The sequence below is a fragment of the Pteropus vampyrus genome, unplaced genomic scaffold, assembly GCF_000151845.1.
Source record: "Pteropus vampyrus isolate Shadow unplaced genomic scaffold, Pvam_2.0 Scaffold22, whole genome shotgun sequence".
Lineage (NCBI taxonomy): Eukaryota > Metazoa > Chordata > Mammalia > Chiroptera > Pteropodidae > Pteropus > Pteropus vampyrus.
The window spans coordinates 14,285,925-14,305,491 of record NW_011888803.1 but is presented as its reverse complement, the minus strand read 5'-3'; the positions used below and the strand labels follow the sequence as shown (position 1 = coordinate 14,305,491).

General features: G+C 36.4%; 1 protein-coding gene across 3 annotated transcripts in view; it reads right to left on the bottom strand.

Annotated features, from left to right (window-relative positions):
* CCDC18 (coiled-coil domain containing 18) overlaps positions 1-19,567 on the bottom strand; it is a 156,473-nt gene that overhangs the window by 35,517 nt on the left and 101,389 nt on the right. The window contains exon 29 of one of the 3 annotated variants that reach the window (XM_011355662.2): positions 18,147-18,302. The exons of the other annotated variants lie outside the window; for them this stretch is intronic. Coding sequence (XP_011353964.1) covers positions 18,288-18,302 — 15 coding nt within the window. The 3' untranslated portion in view covers positions 18,147-18,287. Of the gene's footprint in view, positions 1-18,146; positions 18,303-19,567 lie in introns of those variants that run through there. 3 annotated transcript variants of the gene reach the window in all.

Genomic DNA, 19,567 nt, shown 5'->3' with positions numbered 1-19,567 from the left:
TGCGCTCATGGTTAGGAAGAATTAAGATCATTAAAATGGCCATACTACCCAAAGCAATCTATAGATTCAATGCAATCCCTAGCAAAATACCAATGGCATTTTTCACAGAACTAGAACAAATAATTCTAAAATTTATATAGAACGATAAAAGACACTGAACAGAGCCACAGCAATCTTGAGAAAGAAGAACAAAGTTGGAGGTACCATACTACCTGACATCAAACTATACTACAAGGCTGTAGTAATCAAAACAGTATCGTACTAGCATAAGAAGATACATAGATCAGTGGAACAGAATAGAGAGCCCAGAAATAAACTCATGCCTATATGGTCATTTAATCTATGACAAAGGAGGTAAGAATATACAATGGCTTAAATACAGTTTATTTAATAAATGGTGCTTGGAAAACTGGACAGATACACGCAAAACAATAAAAGCAGACCATCTTCTTATACCATATATATACAAAAATAAACTCACAATGAATTAAGGACTTTAATGTAAGACCTGAAACCATAAAACTCCTAAAAAAAAAAATAGGCAGTAAACTCTCTGACACTGCTCTTAGTAATATTTTTTCCTAATATATCACCTTGAGAAAAGAAACAAAATAATAAATGGGACTATATCACACTAAAAAGTTTTTACATGGCAAAGGAAATCATCGACAACAAAAAAAGACAACCTACTGAATGGGAGAAACTATTCACCAATGATACATATGATAAGGGTTTAATATCTAAAATTTATAAAGAACTCATATAATGTAATACCAAAAAACAAAACAAAACAAAACCCAAACAATTCAATTAAAAAGTATGTAGAGGACCTGAATAGATACTTCTCCAAAGAGGAATTACAGATGGCCAACATGTATTGTAAAATATGAAAAGATGAAATATGCTCAATATCAATCATCAGAAAAATGCAAATTAAAACAATGAGATATCACCTCACACCTGTCAGAATGGCAATCATCAATAAATAAAAAAACAAGTGTTGGCAAAGATGTGGAGAAAAGGAAATCCTCTTGCACTGTAGGTAAGACTGCAAATTATTGTAGTCACTATGGAAAACAGTTTGGAGTTTCCTCAGAAAATTAGAACTACCTATCACCCAGCACTTCCATGCTGGGTATTTATCTGAAGCAATCCAAAACATTAATTCAAAAATATATATGCACCCCTATGTTCACTGTAGCACTATTTACAACAGCCAAGATATGGAAGTAACCTAAGTGCCCATCAATAGACAACTGAATAAAGGAGTTGTAGTACATATATACCATGAAATATTACTTAGTCGTAAAAAAAAAATGAAATCTTACCATTTGCAACAACATGGATGAACCTACAGGGTATTGTGTGAAATGAAATAAGTCAGACCAAGAAAGACAAATACCATATGATTTTATTTATATGTGGAATCTAAAGAACAAAATAAGTGGACAAACAAAACAGAAACAGACTCATAGATACATGATGGTTGCCAGATAAGAGGGTTGGGGGGCTGGGTGAAAAAGTGAAGGAATTAAGAAGTACAAATTGGTAGTTACAAAATAGTCAGAGGCATGTAAAGTACAGCATAGAGAATATAGTCAATAATATTGTAATAATTATGTATAGTTCACTGTGTACTAGATTAATCGAGGGGATTGCTTCCTAAATTATATAGATGTCTAACCACTATGCTATATACTTGAAATTAATATAAAATAATATTAAATGTCAACTGTAAATGAAAAATGAAAATTAAAAAAACAGCCAATGTGCAATGAATTCAAAGGTTAAAATAACTACCATTCAAAAAAAAGGCAAATAAGCAGTCAGAGTAATACAATATAGCCAAAATGATTTCTAGAAGCTTGTCGAAATTCTTTTGTTGTACTAGAATTTAGATATATCAGATACTGTTTGCATGGGCTCATTACACACACACACACACACACACACACACACACACTCTCTCTCTCTCTCTCTCTCTCTCTCTCTTTTTTAGTAACAGAATTGGATCTGTATTCTCATTAAACAGCTTTTATTTCAACATGAAGAAATGGCTAATTGAGCTCTTTATTCAAGGGAAAATGACTTGAACTAAAAGCTTTCTGTTTCCTAACTACTTTAGACAGAATGTCTGTTGTAAAATGCTGAAGCTATTAACTTCTCCAATGAATCACAATACATGCGGCTATCCAAACTTAATGACAGTAATGGAATTATGGCCAGGATGAAAATATTATTGAGAAATACATTTAAATCACGAAAAATTTAGCTGATTTGGTTATTAGGTTAAAAAGATTCTACCATTGTAGTACATTTCTATTTAGTCCATTTAAAGAAGAGAGAATCAGCATGTTGAATAAGAGGCTAGTTTTCATCTCCCTTCTCCCCAAATTTACTAAAGCCATAAAACAGAAAATTATTTTACTTATTGAAAAGTTATTTTTAAAACTGTTAAATTATGGTTTAACTGTCAATACTGGCAAGTGAATAAACTCACATAATTTGGATTTTTTTTTTAAATGAATGTGAACAGAATAATTTTGAAGAATTGGCTAAACTCAGATGATACAATTGAAGCAGTATTTTTAAACAAATTCTGCACAAAGCAACATTCTATACAACCACTTCTTTTATACTGACGGCACACATAGTTAAAATGACCATACTACCTAAAGCATTATACAGATTTAATGCAATCCCCATCAAAATCCAATCGACATTTTTTAAAGAAATAGAACAAAAAATCATCAGATTTGTATGGAAACTCAAAAGACCCCAAACTGCCAAAGCCATCCTCAGAAAAAAGAAAGAGGCTGGAGGCATCACTCTGCCTGACTGAATTATACTACAAAGCGACAGTAATCAAAACGGCATGGTACTGGCAGAAAAAAAGACACATGGACCAGTGGTACAGAATCAAGAGTCCAGAAGAAAACCCATATTTATATGGGAAATAATTTTTGAGATAAAAGACAAAAATATACAGTAGAGAAAAGAAAGGCTCTTCAATAAATAGTGCTGGGAAAACTGGAAAGCCACCTGCAAAAGAATGAAACTAGACTGTTGTCTATCACCACACACCAAAATTAACTCAAAATGGATTAAGGACCTGAACATAAGATCTAAAAAATAAAATGCATAGAAGAAAACATAGGGACTAAACTCAAGGACCTTGGACTTAAAGAAGATTTTATGAATTTGACCTCAAAGGCAAGGGAAGTAAAGGCAAAAATAAATGAATGAGACTACATCAAACTAAAAAGCTTCTGCTCAGCAAAAGAAACCATCAACGAGGTAAAGAGACAACCATCTGAATGGAAAAATATATTTGCAAGCCATGCTCCCGAATATACAAAATATCCAAAATATACAAAGAACTCATATGACTTAATAACAACAAAAAAACAAATGATCCATTTGAAAAATGGGCAGAGGACCTGAACAGACACCTCCCTAGAAGACATACAAACAGCTAACAAATACATGAAAAAATGCTCAACATCGCTAGTTATTAGGGAAATGCAAATCAAAACCAGAATTTGATACCATCTCACACTTGTTAGAATAGCTATAATCAACAGAATGAGTAATAACAAATGTTGGAGAGGATGTGGAGAAACAGGAACCCTTATACACTGCTGGTGGGACTGCGAATTGGTATAGTCACTATGGAAAACAGTATGGAGGTTCCTCAAAAAACTAAGAATTGATCTACCATATTATCCAGCAATCCCTCTACTGGGTATTTCCTCCAAAGACTTGAAAACTCATATCTATAAAGATATTTGCACACCAATGTTCATAGCAGCATTATTCACAGTGGCGAGGACATGGAAGCAACTTAAGTGCCCTATGATAGATGACTGGATAAAGAAGATGTGGTACATATATACAATGGAATATTACCTAGCTATAAGAAGAAATGAAATATTGTCATTCGTGACAACATGGTAATGAGATAATCATGCTAAGTGAAATAAGCCAGACAGAAAAAGTTGAAAATCACATGATATCACTTATAAACCTAAGTGGGATATAAACCTAAAAGCAGCAAAGAACAGGACAAACATCAGAGACTCATGGACATGGACACTAGACTAGTGGTTACCAGAGGGTAGGGGAGACGGGGGTGGAGGGAGGTAGACAGGAAAAAATAAATAAAAAAAGAAAGGGAGATCATCTAGGTAGACTTAACCTAATTACATGAACACTTAAAAGCAGAGAACATTCTCCAGATGCAGAAGAAACAAAAATGTACGAGTCACTTTGAAGCATCAGGAGGATTTGACTCTCTTGCTGGCTTGAAGATGGAAGGACACATATGTCAAGGAAACAGAGATTCAGTCCTACAACCACAAGGAACTGAATTCTGACAACAACCTTAATTAGCCTGGAAGTAATTTCTTCAAAGCCTCCAGAAAGGATTATAGCCCCACCAGTACCTGGACTTGGCCTCACAACACCCTGAGCAGAGAATCTTGCCATTCCATGTCATGTTCAAACATTAGGGTCTCGGTAACATTGCATACAATCAAATTCACATTGGTACCCCTTATTTTGTAGTCAAACAATTCTCTTTGAGAAAAGAACCTAGAATTTAAATCCACAAGCTTGGTGCAAACCTGAGCATATCTCCACTTCACTCAGTTCTGCAATACTACCTAGAAGACTCCCTTTCATTGTTTTGTCAAGTTGGATGCCATATCATTTGGACAGAGACTATGGCTTTAAAATTTCTCATTTCAATTTGTAATGTTGTTTCCTCCAGGAAATCCTTGATCTCTCTTCCTTCTCTGAATTCTGTTTATTTCATGTTCCTGTGTCCTTATCTTAAGCCTCCTTACATTCCGTTTACCTTATATTCTTTTAATTTGAAGACTCTTGAGGGACCTGACTTCTTTTTATATGTTGGGATACATACTGTAATGCAAAACTAAATGAAGTTTCATATCCAGTTTACAAAATAATAAAATGAACAATCTGTCTACCCACCATCTAAGTTATCCTACATCTCAGAAGCCCTCTGTATGCTACTCCCTAACTGAATTCACCCACTACTCTCAGAGATAACCACTATCCTGATTTTTATGTTAAGCATTCTCTTGCTTTATTATCGTGTTTACCTAAACAACATATTCTTTAGTTTTCCTTGTTTTGAACACAAAGTTTGAGAATTTCTATCAAAAAATTCTACTGGGATTTAATTGCGATTGTCATCCTTTCTAATCCCCAGGCTTTTTTTTATTTTTCCCCCTTATTGCACTTGCTAAAACCTCCATTAAATGGCAAATAGAAATGGCGAAAGTAGATATCCTTACCTTGTTTCTAATCTCAAGAGAATATCATTCGGTCTTTCACCGTTAAGTATGGTATCAGCTATAAGTTTTTCATAGATGTTGTTTATCAGATTAAGGAAGTTAATCTTCTATTCCTAGATATTGCTGGGAGTTTTTTTTTTTTTTTTTAGTGCAGTGGGATATACATAAACATTTTACCATTTAGCCATTTTTAAGTATACAGTTCAGTGGCATTAAGCATATTCACAATGTTGTACAACCTTCATCACTATTCATCTCCAGAACTTTTTCATCATCCCAAACTGAAATTCTATACCTATTAAACAATAAATCTCCATTTTCCTCTTCTCCCAGCCCATGGTAACCATTATTCTACTTTGTCTTTAAATTTGCCTAGTCTAGGTAACTGATATAAGTGGAATCAAAGAATATTTATCCTTTTGCATCTGGCTTATTTCACTTAGCATTAATGATTTCTAGGTTTATCCAAGAATGTAGCGTGAATCAAAATTTCCTTCCTAAGACTGAATAACATTCCATTGTAAGTAAATACCATATTTTACTTACTGATTCCTCCATTAATAAATACTTTGCTTCCATCTTTTGGCTATTGTGAATAATGCTGCTATGAACATTGGTGTTCAAATATCTGTTTAAGTCCCTGCTTTCAATACTTTTGGATATATACTCAGAAGTGAAATTGCTGGATAATATGGGAATTTTGAGTTTTAATATTCTGAGAACCCACCATACTATTTTCCATAGCAGCTAAACCATTTTACATTCTCATCAGTAATGCACCAGGGTTCCTATTTCTTCTCACCACTATTTTGTTTCCTGTTTATTTTAATAGCCATCCTAATGGATGTGAATTGGTATCTCATTGTGGTTTTGATTTGCATTCCTCTGATTAGTAAGCATCTTTTCATGTGCTTATTGGTCATCTGTATATCTTCTTTGGAAAAACAGCTATTCAAGTCCTTTGCTCATTTTTTAATTGGGTTGTTTTGTTGTTTGTTGTTGTTTAGTTTTAATAGTTCTCTATATATTCTGGATATTAGTAACATCAGATATATAATTTGCAAATATTTTCTCCTAGAGTCTTTTTTTCTAACCAGGAGTATATGTTGGATTTTTATCAAATGCTTTTTCTGCATCTATTAATGATCATGTTTTTTTACCTTGTTAATATGAATTAGAGAGTTTTAAAAATTTTATTGAGACAGTTCATATCCCATAAAATTCACTTAAAGTATACAGTTCAATGGTTTATAGCATTCACAGAATGATAATAACCGTTACCACCATCAATTTTAAATCATTTACATCACTCCAAAAAGAAACTCTATACCTAATAGCAGTTATGCCTCATTTCCACTTGTATTAGTCAGCTAAGGTTTACCATGAAAAATAAGGTTTACCATGAAAAATAAGGTTTACCATGAAAAATAAGGTTTACCATGAAAAAAAAAATACCACAGGCTGGGCAGCTTAAACAACAGAAATTTATTTTCTCACGGTTTTGGAGGCTGGATGGACATTCAAGGTCGAGGTGCTGGCAGGGTTAGTTTCTGGTGAGACTTCTTTACTTGGCTTATAGATGACTGCCTTTGTGCTCCGTCTTCACACGGTCTTTTTCTATTTTTACGTACTCCTGGTATATCTTCCTCGTTTTATAAGGACACCAGTCCTATTGAATTAGGGCCTCATTCTTTGACCTAATTTAACTTTAATTACTTCCCTTAAAGGCCCTATATCCAAATATAGTTTTATTGAGGGTAAGGACATCATCGACCTATGATTTTTGGGAGAATACAATTCAATCTATAACTTTCTGCCCTCTCCTGCTTTTTGCATGTCCTTTTTGCATGCAAAATACATTCACACCATTTCAATAGCCTTAAAAGTCTTAACTCATTCCAGCATCAACTCTACCTCCAAAGTCTCATCTAATTAACACTTAAGTCAGGTAAATGTGAGTCTCAAGGTATGATACATCCTGAGACATAATTCCTTTCCAGCTGTGAACCTGTGAAACCAGATAAGTTATATGCTTCCAAAATACAATGGTGGGATAGGCATAGGATAGAAATTCCCACTCCAAAAAAGAAGAAATGGGAAAAGAAAAAAGAAGTCACAGGTGTCAAGGAAGTCCAAAACCTAGCAAGGCAAATTCATTTAGATCTTAAGGCTCAAGAATAATCCTCTTTGACACAGATATTCCCGCAAACTCAGTTCAGAGGATGCAGGCAAAAATACCCAGCATTTAGTTTCTCTCTGGAGGAATTAAGTTACATACTTTCCCAGCTGCTGTCCAAGGGTCTGACTTCTAATAAGATTGCATCTGAGAATGGACTGGATTCCTTTCAGGAGCCTGGAAGAGCTTTTGGGCACATCTCCTGGTTTCTCCTCAGAGCTTGCTCCAAGAGTTAAACTGAGCCTCCAGCTTCTCCCTGAAAGGAGCTTGTTCACCAACTTTTATGGTTACTGCCCAAAGGACTAATTTCCAAATACCTAGCTCTGAAAGTCAACAGGACTCGGCATTCGCAAATTCCCTGGGACTACATTAAAGAAATAGGCAGTCATACAAAAGTGCAAACACTTCTCAGCTAATTCTATAGGCTCAGCACACAGGGCAAAAACATGAGGCTCTCAGTTTCTCCCTGGAAGGGGTTTGACTGCATACTTTCCCAGCTTCTCCTTAAGTGTTGTACTTCTAATAAGCTTGCACCTGGGAGCTGATGAGGCACACACTTAGTAGTCACCTGGGAGCCTGAATGAGTGTGTGGGGACTTCCTGTGCCTCTTTCCCCAGTTCAGCCCAGCGATAAAATCAAGTCTATAGCGTCTCCCTGAAAGGAGTTTGGACAAACACCTAGCAGCCTACATTCTATGGCTTCCCCCTGAGGAAATGGTTCTTAAATCAACTAGCTCTGGGAGATGATGGGCTCAGTATTCACAGGTTCTCTGGGACCACAGAGAACAGACAGGTGGTTGGTTCTATACTGGTACACAAGCACTCCTAATGACTATTCCCTTTAGCTCAGCACAGATTAGGTAGCTTGACACAACCAACTCACGGTTTCAGCCTGATAAGGACTACACAGCATATCTAACGTCCTGACTTTTCCAGCTGCTGCCTGGTCAGGCATTTGACTAGACTGTACTGGGGAGTTGAAGGAACGGGCAATAAGAACAAACTACCTGAAAAAGAAATGAAGACAACCTATTTATAATAGCATCAAAAAGAATAAAATACTTAAGAATAAATTTAACCAAGGAGCTGAAAGATCTGTAACTTCAGTGTACACATCTGTATACTTCAAAACACTGATGAAAGAAACTGAAGAAGACACAAATAAATGAAAAGATATTACAGGTTCATGAATTAGAAGAATTAATATTGTGAAAATGCCCATACTCTTCAAAGTGATCTACAGATTCAATGCAATACCTATCAAAATTCCAATGGCATTGTTCACAGAAGTAGAAAAAAAACCCAAAATTCATATGGAACCCCGAAAGACCCCAAATAGCCAAAGCAATCTTGAGCAAGAAGAGCAACACTAGAAGCATCACACTTCCTGATTTCAAATACTACAAAGCTATAGAAAAGAAAATAGAATGGGATTGGCATAAAAACTGACACATAGATCAATGAAACAGAATAGTGAGCCTGGAAATAAACCCATGCATGTACGGTCAGTTAATTTTTAACAAAGGCACTAAGAATATACAATATGGAAAAGATAGTCTCTAATAAAAAGTGTTGAGGAAACTGGATAGCCATATGCACAAGAATGAAATTGGACCCCTATCTTACACCATACATAAATATCAACTCAAAATGGACTAAAGACTTAAACATAAGACTTAAACCCATAAAATTCCCAGGAGAAAACATAGAGGAAACTCTTTGACACTGGTCTTAGCAATGATTTTTTTTTGGACACCAAAAACAAAGGCAACAAAAGTACCACAGTCTCAATTTATCTGTGGAGTATATGTTCCAAAATCCTATTTTATGACTTTTCTTTTGCATATCTGAATTGCCAGCATTACTACTCTTGTGCTTTGGGGCCATTACTAAGTAAAATATGGGTTACCTAAACACAAGCACTGCAATACTGCAGCAGTTGATCCCATAACCAAAACAGTTGCTAAGTGACTAATGGGTGGGTAGCATATATAGTGTGGATCTGATGGATAAAGGAATGATTAATGTCCTTGGCATCAGATTTCATCATGCTACTCAGAATATCATGCAATTTAAAACTTATGAATTGTTTATCTCTGGTATTTTCCATTTAATATTTTCAGACTGCAGTTGACTGAGAGTAACTAAAACCACAGAAAGTGAAACCAGGGATAAGGGGGGACTAATGTATCAGTTTTCTTCATTGTTTTCTGGCTGTTTTGTCGCTCTTTTGTTACTTTGTTCCTCTCTTGTTGTCTTCCTTTGTTATTTATTTACTAGTATGTTTAATTTCTTTTTCTTCGTTTTTTGTGCAGCTACTATGTTTTTTCTTTGTGGTCACTAGTAACATAAAACATAACAGTCTATTTTCAGGTGATAACAACTTACTTTTAATCACATATAAAAATATTACACTTTTACTTCTTCCTCCACATTTTATGCTATTGATGTCGTGCATTACATATTTTTATATAGTTTATCCATTAACAAATTCCTATAGCTATAGTTATTTTAATACTATTATCTTTAAACTTTTATACTATAGTTAAGTGATTTATGCACCATGATAACAGTATTAGAGTATTTTGAATTTGACTATATATTTGCTTTTCCAGTGAGTTTTATGTTTTCATGTTTCATGTTACTAATTAGCATACTTTTGCTCCAACTTGAAGTTCCTTTAGCATTTCTTGTAAGGCAGGTCTAGTGGGCGATTAACTTTTTCAGCTTTTGTTTGGAAAAATCTTTATGTCTCCTTCATTTCTGAAGAATAGTTTTGTTGGGTATAATATTGACTGGCAGATTTTTTTCTTTCAGCAGTTTTAATATAGTATTCTTTTCCCTTTTGGCTTGCTAAGTATTTGCTGAGAAATTTGCAGATAGCTTCGTAGGGGCATGGGGTTCTTGGTTTGTGATGAGTTCGTTTTCTCATGCTGCTTTCAAGATTCTGTCTTTGACTCTTAACAATTTGATAATAATGTGTTTCAGGGTAATCATCTTTGGGTTGCTCTTGTTTGTGGTCCTTTGAACTGCAAGAACCTTTGAGCTTCAAGTACTAGCTTTTCCAAGATTTGGGCTATTTTCAGCTATTAGTTTTTAAATAAGCTTTCTGCTCCTTTCTGTCTCTCTTCTCTTTCTGGGATTCTGATGACACATATATTCATTTGCTTGCTCCCATAATTCATGTAGGCTTTCTTCACTCTTTTCCATTCTCTTTTCTTTTTGTTCCTCAACTGGTTAATTTCAAATGACCTGTCTTTAGTCAGCTAATTCTGCAAAATCAAACCTGCAGTTGAAGCTCTCCACTGAATTTTTCAGTTGTCATTGTATTTTTCAGTTCTAAGAGTTCTGTTCAGCTTTTTAATGGTTTTTATTTTTGTTAAATTTCTCATTTCATTTATATGTTCTTGTCCTGATTTCGTTTAGTCAAGTATTGGTATTCTCTTGCCCATAATTGAGCTTCTTTGAGATGATTATTTTGAATTCTTTGTCAGGCAATTTTCAGAGCTCCATTTCTTTGAGGTCAGTTACCCTGGCTTTATTAGTTTTCTATGTTTGTATCAAGTTTGCCCAATTCTTCATGATTTGTATATTCTTGCATTGGTGTCCGTGCATCTGAAGTAACAAATACTTCCAGATACAGACTGGTTTTAGCAGGTAAGACCCGTTGATTCTCTGGGCTGATGGGATGATCTCAAAAATCTGTTGAGATGGGTTAAAGCTGGGATGTGTGGCTTTTGCTAGAGTCTGTGGCTGATAGGTTTGTTATCAGAATCTTGGGCAGGTGTGGATCTATATGGTCCCTGGATGGATAAAACTGCCTCTAGGGCCTTGTTCAGTAGGGCTGGTAGTGGGCTAAGGGTCCACTTCAGGGTCTACAGTTGTCTGTGGACAGTGAGTCTATAACCAAGTAAACAAATGAGTGTGGCTTATGCCAGGTCCCTGGGAGGACTCCTTCCACATCACTGGGTGGGTCTCTGGGCAGGCAGGACTGGCCCTACATCATGGCTGAAAGGGGTCTGAACTAAGTCCCAGAGATGCTTCAGCATCCACAGCTAGGACCAAGCTCTGGAATCCTGGCTCCAGAAGCACAGATGGCTAAGTCTCCCACCAGATCCCTGGGATGGCAACACTGCTCACGGACTGTGATTAGGAGGGATTACAGCTTTTATAGAGCCATTTCAGGATCTCCAGGGGCACATACAGGAATGTCTTCCTCCAGATCTCTGGGCTGGCAGGGCTGCTTGCAGACTGTGGCTGGGAGGGGCTAAAGCTGACTTACAGCCATTTCAGGATCTGTAATTGAATTGAGGTTGGGCTTGCCTCCAGGGGCTCCTAGACTGTGGCTGAGAGGGGCTGGAACCAAGCTATGAGCCACTTTAGGGTCTATAGTTGAGATCAAGGTCTGTGAGCCTATTACTCAAAGCAGAGGCAGATATAACTCCTCCTAGGTTCCTTGCCATGTGGTGCTGGTTGATGTACTAAGGCCAAATTAGGCTGTAACTGAGTCCACAGGAGAAAGGAGCTGTTTGTGGGTCTGTAGCTGGGACCATGGTGACAAGTTAGCCAGCTGGATGCAGGCCTCCCCTTTTAAAATGGTCCTTTTAGCTCTTGGACTCCACTGGAGTTTCACAATCTCCTCCCTGGATCCCGAGTCACCCACAAAGTCGTTTTTTTTCCCTTTAGATGACTTCCAAATCATTGTTGCTGGGAGGAGATATGAGTGAGTACCCTAGGGGTTTGTGCTACAGCTCTATTATTAGAACTTGTGAGAGAGTCCTCTTACTGCTTTTATCTACCATGGATCCTCTAATACCAAGGGACCTACCAAATTGTATGATCTGAGCAGCAGGGCCATTTATACTACAGCCTGAACCTGTATCAGAGAAATCCCCACTCATATCTGACAGCCTTCTAAATTCTCTAATAAGCAGTTTGGAGTAGTATATACTGTTTCCAAAATCTAAATAGGTCCATCAAGTGTTGTGCTTCCTTCTTAGTTTTATGGAGTACAAGGGATAATAATTTGTCCTTTACTTAGAAGGGTTGTTCCATTATTCTCTAGACCACTGGACTCTTGAAAATACCAACTATGTGGCAACTGTCTGAATCATTAAAAGGACTTATATTCCATTCTCTGGCAGGTATGTCTCTTACTAGGACATCGAGAGTATTTTTTAATTTCTTGTTTACCAAGTCTGATTAGTATGTAATCAATATACTACATATATGATACCTCGGTAGGTATAATAGCTTTATGGTATGTCAAGATGACCAAGGTCCCTGAAGATTATTCTGACAAAATGCAGAAGAGTTAATGAAGATCTCAGAAAAGGCAATTTCTATGTACTACTGTGCCTTCTACTTAAAAACAAACCAACCTGGTCTTAAACATTTTTTTTTTAAATAAAAGCAACCTGGTCTTTACTGTCAGTCAAGATGGCAGAGTAGATAAATACTGTGTTTGCTTCCTCCCATGACCACATCGAAACTACAACTAAATTACAGACCAACCACCCTTGAGAACCACCTGAAGACTAGCTGAACAGAACTCCTATAATTAAGATATGAAAAAGATGCTACCTTGAGACTGGTAGGAGGGGCAGAGATTCAAAATGAGCCGGTCACACACCCATGTGTGGTGGTTAAGAACTGGGAGGGACAGCTCAGCTGCAGAGGTCCCAATGGGAATCTAGAGGTCCCAGCCACAAACTGGGCTCCCCAGCCAGTGCCAAAAAGAAGAGTACTCACAACAGCTGGCTGTGAAAACCAGCAGGGACTCAGTACGGGTTAGATAAAGGGCTGCTGTAGACCCAGTCATCCTCTTAAAGGTCCCAAGCAGACCCACTTGCTCACAAACACCATAAGCTCCAGAGAAGGAATAGCAGCTTGAAAAGCACCAGGGACATATGGGGAGGAAGTGAATTGTCTGGCTTCAGGGAGAGGGCTGGAGGTGCAGCTCTTTCTGGGCAGCTCTTGACAGCAGGTGCCATTGTTCCTTTGTTCAGCCCTACCGCCACCTAGTTGACAGGCACAGGCTGGCACCAAATCTGAGTCTCCAAATCTGTGAAAACCAGCAGGGACTCAGTCTCCATCCACTTGGCCAACAGCACTCTTGTGCCACTCTGGTAATTTTGAGGCCCCATTCTACCCGATACACATGCCTGGCCAAACTACTTTCAGAGGCTAATCCATACAAGTGGTAGCCTGGGCCTGTGCTACAAACTTTCCTAAAATCTCTCTAAGGTCCACAAACCCTGAACAAACAGCAGCTGGCCTTGAAGTGTCTTGTACCTCTTGCTAAGTGGCCTAAAGCCCAACACTAGTAGCAACTGGTCTCAGTTCATGGCATAACCACTCCCAGGTCCCTCCAAGCCCAACACAGGCAGCTACCAACTGCAGATCACTTTGTAGCTCCTGCCAAGTGGCCCTGGGCTGGGCACAGGCAGCAACTGAGCTTACATCAAAGCCTCAGCCAAGAAGCCTTAGAATCAACACGCCTGGTGGCTGGCTTCAGAACACACCAGAGCACCACCCAATTAGCATCATGAATGACACACTCAAAAGATGGACTTGGCAGCCACCACAGCCCTGCTAAAGCAAATCTCGTTCCGTGGGGTCAGCCCCAGTACAACCATTTGTCTGATGTAGTCATGGCCAGTCCTCTTAGCCAGTCAGCTTGAGGGGCAATCCCACCCACTGATGTGCCAACAGCAATCAAGGCTCAACTACGACAGGACAGTATACACAACCCACACAAGGGACACCCCTGGAGCACCTGGCTCAGGTAAACAGGGAGACTGTGCCACAGAACCCCACAGGACACCTACTACACTCTGCCAAGACTGGGAGACATAGCAGATCTACCTAATACATAGAAACAAACACAGGGAAGCAGCCAAAATGAGGAAACAAAGAAACATGTTCCCAGTGAAAAAGCAGGACAAAACTCCAGAAACAAGAAAACTAAACTAAATGGAGGTGACCGATCTACCACATACAGAGTTCAAAACACTAGTTATAAGGATCTCGATGAACTTAGGATAGATGATCTCATTGAGAACTTCAACAGAGATTGGAAACATAAACGGGAGATAAAAAACATAAAAAGGAATCAGTCAGAAATGAATATAATAACTGAAAAGAAGAGTACATTAAATGAAATTGACAGCAGATTAGATGAAGGAGAGGAGAGAATCAGGAATTTGGAATACAAGATAGCAAAAAACACCCAACAGAAACAGCAAAAAAAAAAAAAAGAATTTAAAAAATGATAATAAATACCATATGATTTCACTAATATGGGGAATCATATTAGTGAAAGAACAAAATAAACAAAGAAAACAGCAACTGACTCATAGATACAGAAAACGAACTGATGGTTGCTAGATGGGAGGGGGCTGGGGACAGGGTAAAAAAGTAAAGAGATTAAGAAGTACAAATCAGTAGTTACAAAATAATCATGGAAATGTAAAGTACAGCATAGGGAAAAGAATCAATAATATTGTAATAACTGTATGGTAATAGGTGGGTATTAGAGTTATTGGGAGGATCCCCCTTTCTAACAAGGTCTTCTGTAAATTATATAAATGTCTAACCACTATGCTGTACATCTGAAACTAATATAACATTTAATGTCAACTGTAATTAAAAAATAAAAACAAAACTTGATTGGAAAAGCATATACATATGATCAGATTTATGCATTATTTAAAATCATATATATGTACTTAAAAATAAAAAATCATATGCATAGTTTTGATTATTTTAAAAATATTCTTATAAAACTTGTTTCTACTTAAAAATGGAGAGACACACCCACAACTACCCTTAACTAGTTCATTCACAAAACCCCTGCAATAAAAATTTCCCAGCTGTTATACTTGTAAAAAAAGCTACATGACCATGAGAAAACTTACTTAACCCTTCTGTGTCTGTTCCCTGTAAAAATACAGCAATAAATTAACAGTATTTGCCTGATGAGAGACAAATCACGATGGCGCTGGAGGCTCATCTGTCCCCAATACCCTTCTCTCTCAAACTTTAGCAAAGATCAATAACTTTGAATTACCTCAACAGAGGAACAGAAAGTTTCCCCCTTTCTAACAAGGTCTTTTACCCTACAAGGAAGTTTCCACTGGTATATAGTTGCATAGACATTCCCTGCCCCACCCCAACCTAATAAATATTAGAATATTATGAAGGCAGGGTTCCTTTCTACTGCAACTTTGATCATGATGCATGCAGACTATGACTGACCCTAAGCTGTAGGATAAGAGTTTGGGTAATTATGTATACTCTACTACTATCTTTCTTGTTACGCTTGTCCTCAACAAACGATTTTATATCTACGTCATGTGGTACTATAATGCTGTGTTGCATGACCTCCTTGCAAGATACTTCCTCGCAGAGTTGTTCTGAAGATTAAATAAACTGATATTTGTAAAGTGTTTACATCACTGCCTTGCATATGCTAAGCATTATGTAAAGGTTAGCTCTTTGTTTTTAAAAGGAGAATCTGGAAAGACTAGCAGTGTTCTGGAGTCAAACGTTATAGTAGATTAAAATAAAAAATGAAAACAGGACACTCCGGCAACAGAGTAGCAGGAGTGGAAGTCAGATTGTATTAGGTTAAGGACTGAGTGGGAAGTAAAGAGTAAATCGGTAGTATAGATGATTTTTCAAAAAATTTCCTGGCAAAAGAAAAGACAAAGTACATTTCGGCTAGGGTTTTTTTTTTGTTTTCAAGTGCCAGAAACCCAATTTGAACTAGTTTAAAAGAAGAGCTTACTGTAAGAATACTGTAATATCTCAGAATACAAGGTCAATAATGTGGTTGGGTCTCACAAACATGTGGAACCAGGTATCATTAGTATTCTTTTCCTTGTTTTTCTCTGTAGGTTTGGTTCATTTTTTCTTCTAATTTTTCCAGACCAGCTGAATTGCTTCTTTGGCCCATATGGGATGGAAACAGCCATCAAGTGCTCTGGAGCCTCATATTTTTATAGTCAAGCACACAAAGAAATGACGGAATTTGATTTTTTTCCGGTTCCAGTTTCAAAATTCTTAAAAAGAAAAGGACTCTGGCCCTACTTAAATTAAGTGTCTAATCCTGGGTGAATCAACTGTACCAGGGAGTATAGAGGTTAATAGATTAGAGCATAACATGGCTATTTCTATCGCAACCATATGAATCCAGTGGAAGGTGGAAAAGATCAAACAAAATAATAAGCATGCACTGTAAGGAGACAATGCATTTTCTTGAGGAGTAGGTAGTGTAAAGGTGGGGTTTTTGGTGGTGATGTTTTTTAGGCCAGGGAAGGGATTTGAACATGTTTACATGAATAGAAGCAGTTTAAGGAATGAGATTAAAGGTATAAGAATTGGGATACTTAATAAAATAAAATCCTAGCCTAGTCAAAGGGAAAGAATGGAATTTAGTTTACAAGTAGAAGGATTAGCCTTAGAGAGAAATAAGCCTTTCTGAGATAGGAGAGAAGAAAATATGAATGTACCCTGGTACAGTAAGGTCTTGAAAGATAAAAGAAATTGAGGGAGCTTGGACGTAAAGATCTCCTATGAAGTGTGTGGCTAAGTTATCTCTTGAGAGTATGGGAGATGTACTAAAAGGGGTACTTGAAAAGAATAATAAATAATAATATACCTGTAACGTGGAAGAGAAAAGAGGCTAAAGGGAAGAGGTTAAAGACTGTCAAAAATTGTTAAGAGTCCAACTCAGCCTGGAAAATGTAAATTATAAAGGTGTCAGATGTACATTGTGACTCTACTTAGTAATGCTCACTAGTTTACGAAGAAGAACTTACACAGCACATGGTAGAAAAGCCAGGGAAAGGGAAAAAAGGGTGCTGACTAAGAAGACCTAACACTTAGGATTAAGTGTTTAGTAAGTAACAGTAAAAAGATAAACTTTATTCCATGCCTGACAAATAATTCCAAATTCTGCATTAGTGTTGTTCAAATGTTACTATTAACATACTAATGGCTTTAATGATTACCTATTAGAAAAGATTAACTCTGTATTATTTTCTATTTCTTTTACTTACAAATTAAGTATATGGTCTAAAGACATCAAATCTAAACTCTTGAGCGATTTGTAAATTCAAATATTTAAATATGTCATCTTTACTTTGCTGCATTAATTTTACCATAAATCTAACCATGTGTAAAAGGAGTCACTAATCCAAAGTCCATCCTGATGCTTACGACAAATCAATTTCTTTGGAACACATACTTGTGTCATTACATTAAATATTTCTACCTGTAAAACAGTAATAATAATAGTATCTACTTCATAAAATCATTAGGTGGATTAAATGTGTTAACAAACATAGAGTACCTAGAATAGTGTCTGATAATTGGTAAACACTCAACAAAAGCCAGCCATTATTAGCATAACTATTAACTTGTGGCAGAATGACTTCTAAATTCATATTACTTCTTTTTAAAATAAAGTATTACTAGAAAATTAAGCAATACTATGGTAGTATGAATGAAAATATAAATTATTCAATGTATTTATGCATTTTAACAATAATTTTTACATAAAAAGAAAAAGATAAGGAAAGTAGTTTAAACCAAAAATAATAAAAATGAATAATTTTCACAAAAAGTATAAGTAAGCTTCAGAAGTTTCTTTAAAAATATTAAAATATAAAATTTATTCAAAAGCAATAAAATAACAGCTTCTATGAAGTATGAGCTACAGATAATAAAAAAACACAACACAGTACCAAAAATCTCATTTTTCATCACATCAACATCTTCTTTTAATTATAAATTTTCTCCCTGGAAAAATGGAAAATAATAGATTAATATTTGAAATATTCTTGTATTGATTTAGCATTAAAAGTCCACTATTAACAATCGGGAGCATAATTTAAAGCAAGTGGGAATTACTTAATTGAAAAATATGAGTCAGAACACAATAATGAACCACATGGATGTAAAAGGCAAGTAATTCTGGCTGGAGGGGTGAGGAGGTAGTGTGAGGTTAAAAAAACGGGACAGAATAAAAACATTTAGAGACTGGTATCACATTATAGTTCGAATGAAGATAGTAAAGAAGACAGAGGACTACCTAAAAAAGTCAATGAAAGAGAAAGAAGAAAGAAAAATAGAGGAGAGGAAAAAGAAAAGAGAAAAAGTGCACAAAGAAGTAGCACAACATAAAGTAGAAAAATAGAGGGAGAAGGCCTAGGAGAGTCTAAAAATACAGGTCAAATACTCTTGTCATAACTTGGTCTTTACTTTGGCCAGGAATTTGAAAATGTTATCATGTCTCTAGGTATTACCTGTACTCCTGCTTCACCCTGTTTTTTCCATCTTTAATTGTTTTTCTTATACTGATTTTCTCAATTCTTATTTTGATCTTACTGCCAAGCAGATAGATCATATTTTGCAAACTACTTTTCCTTTTTGGAAATAAGATGGATATAAATAATAGTTCTTATAACTTCCTAATGAACTGTGAATTGGCTAATCAATCAGTATTTACAACACTTCCACTGCTCTAATCTAAAACACAAGTTCTTTACTTTAAGCCTGTAAATTCCTTGAAATTGTGATCAAAATTGTGTGCGTGTATAATTTTTTTGTGAGTTCTTAAGCTTTTGTCAGAGTCTGGAAGCAGAATACTGCTGTGTCAGAGGCTTTATTGTGAATGGAATCACCAACATTGATAACCATTAGGAAAATTAGTATTTGGGCTGCAACACAAGAAAGGAAGCTAACACTTATTAAGCACTTCTCACATACCAATTTCTACCTTCTGCTGTACTAGTGGATTTTAAGACCGCACTCTCTGAAGCAGAGCTCTGTTAAAGCCAAATGATACCCTAAGCAGAGTTCAGCAATGCTCCCTGGCTCTTCGACTGCTTATAATAATGAGTTTAAGGGTCCTTTGCATAAAAGAGCTGATGAGTTAAATGTTATTTGACTCAGCTAGCTAGTTTTACTTTCTACAGAAGTGAAACTCACACCATAAGCCAGAAAAAAATGTAATATATGATGACACCTCAAACTAAGCTTTTAAACTTTAGTTACTCACCATA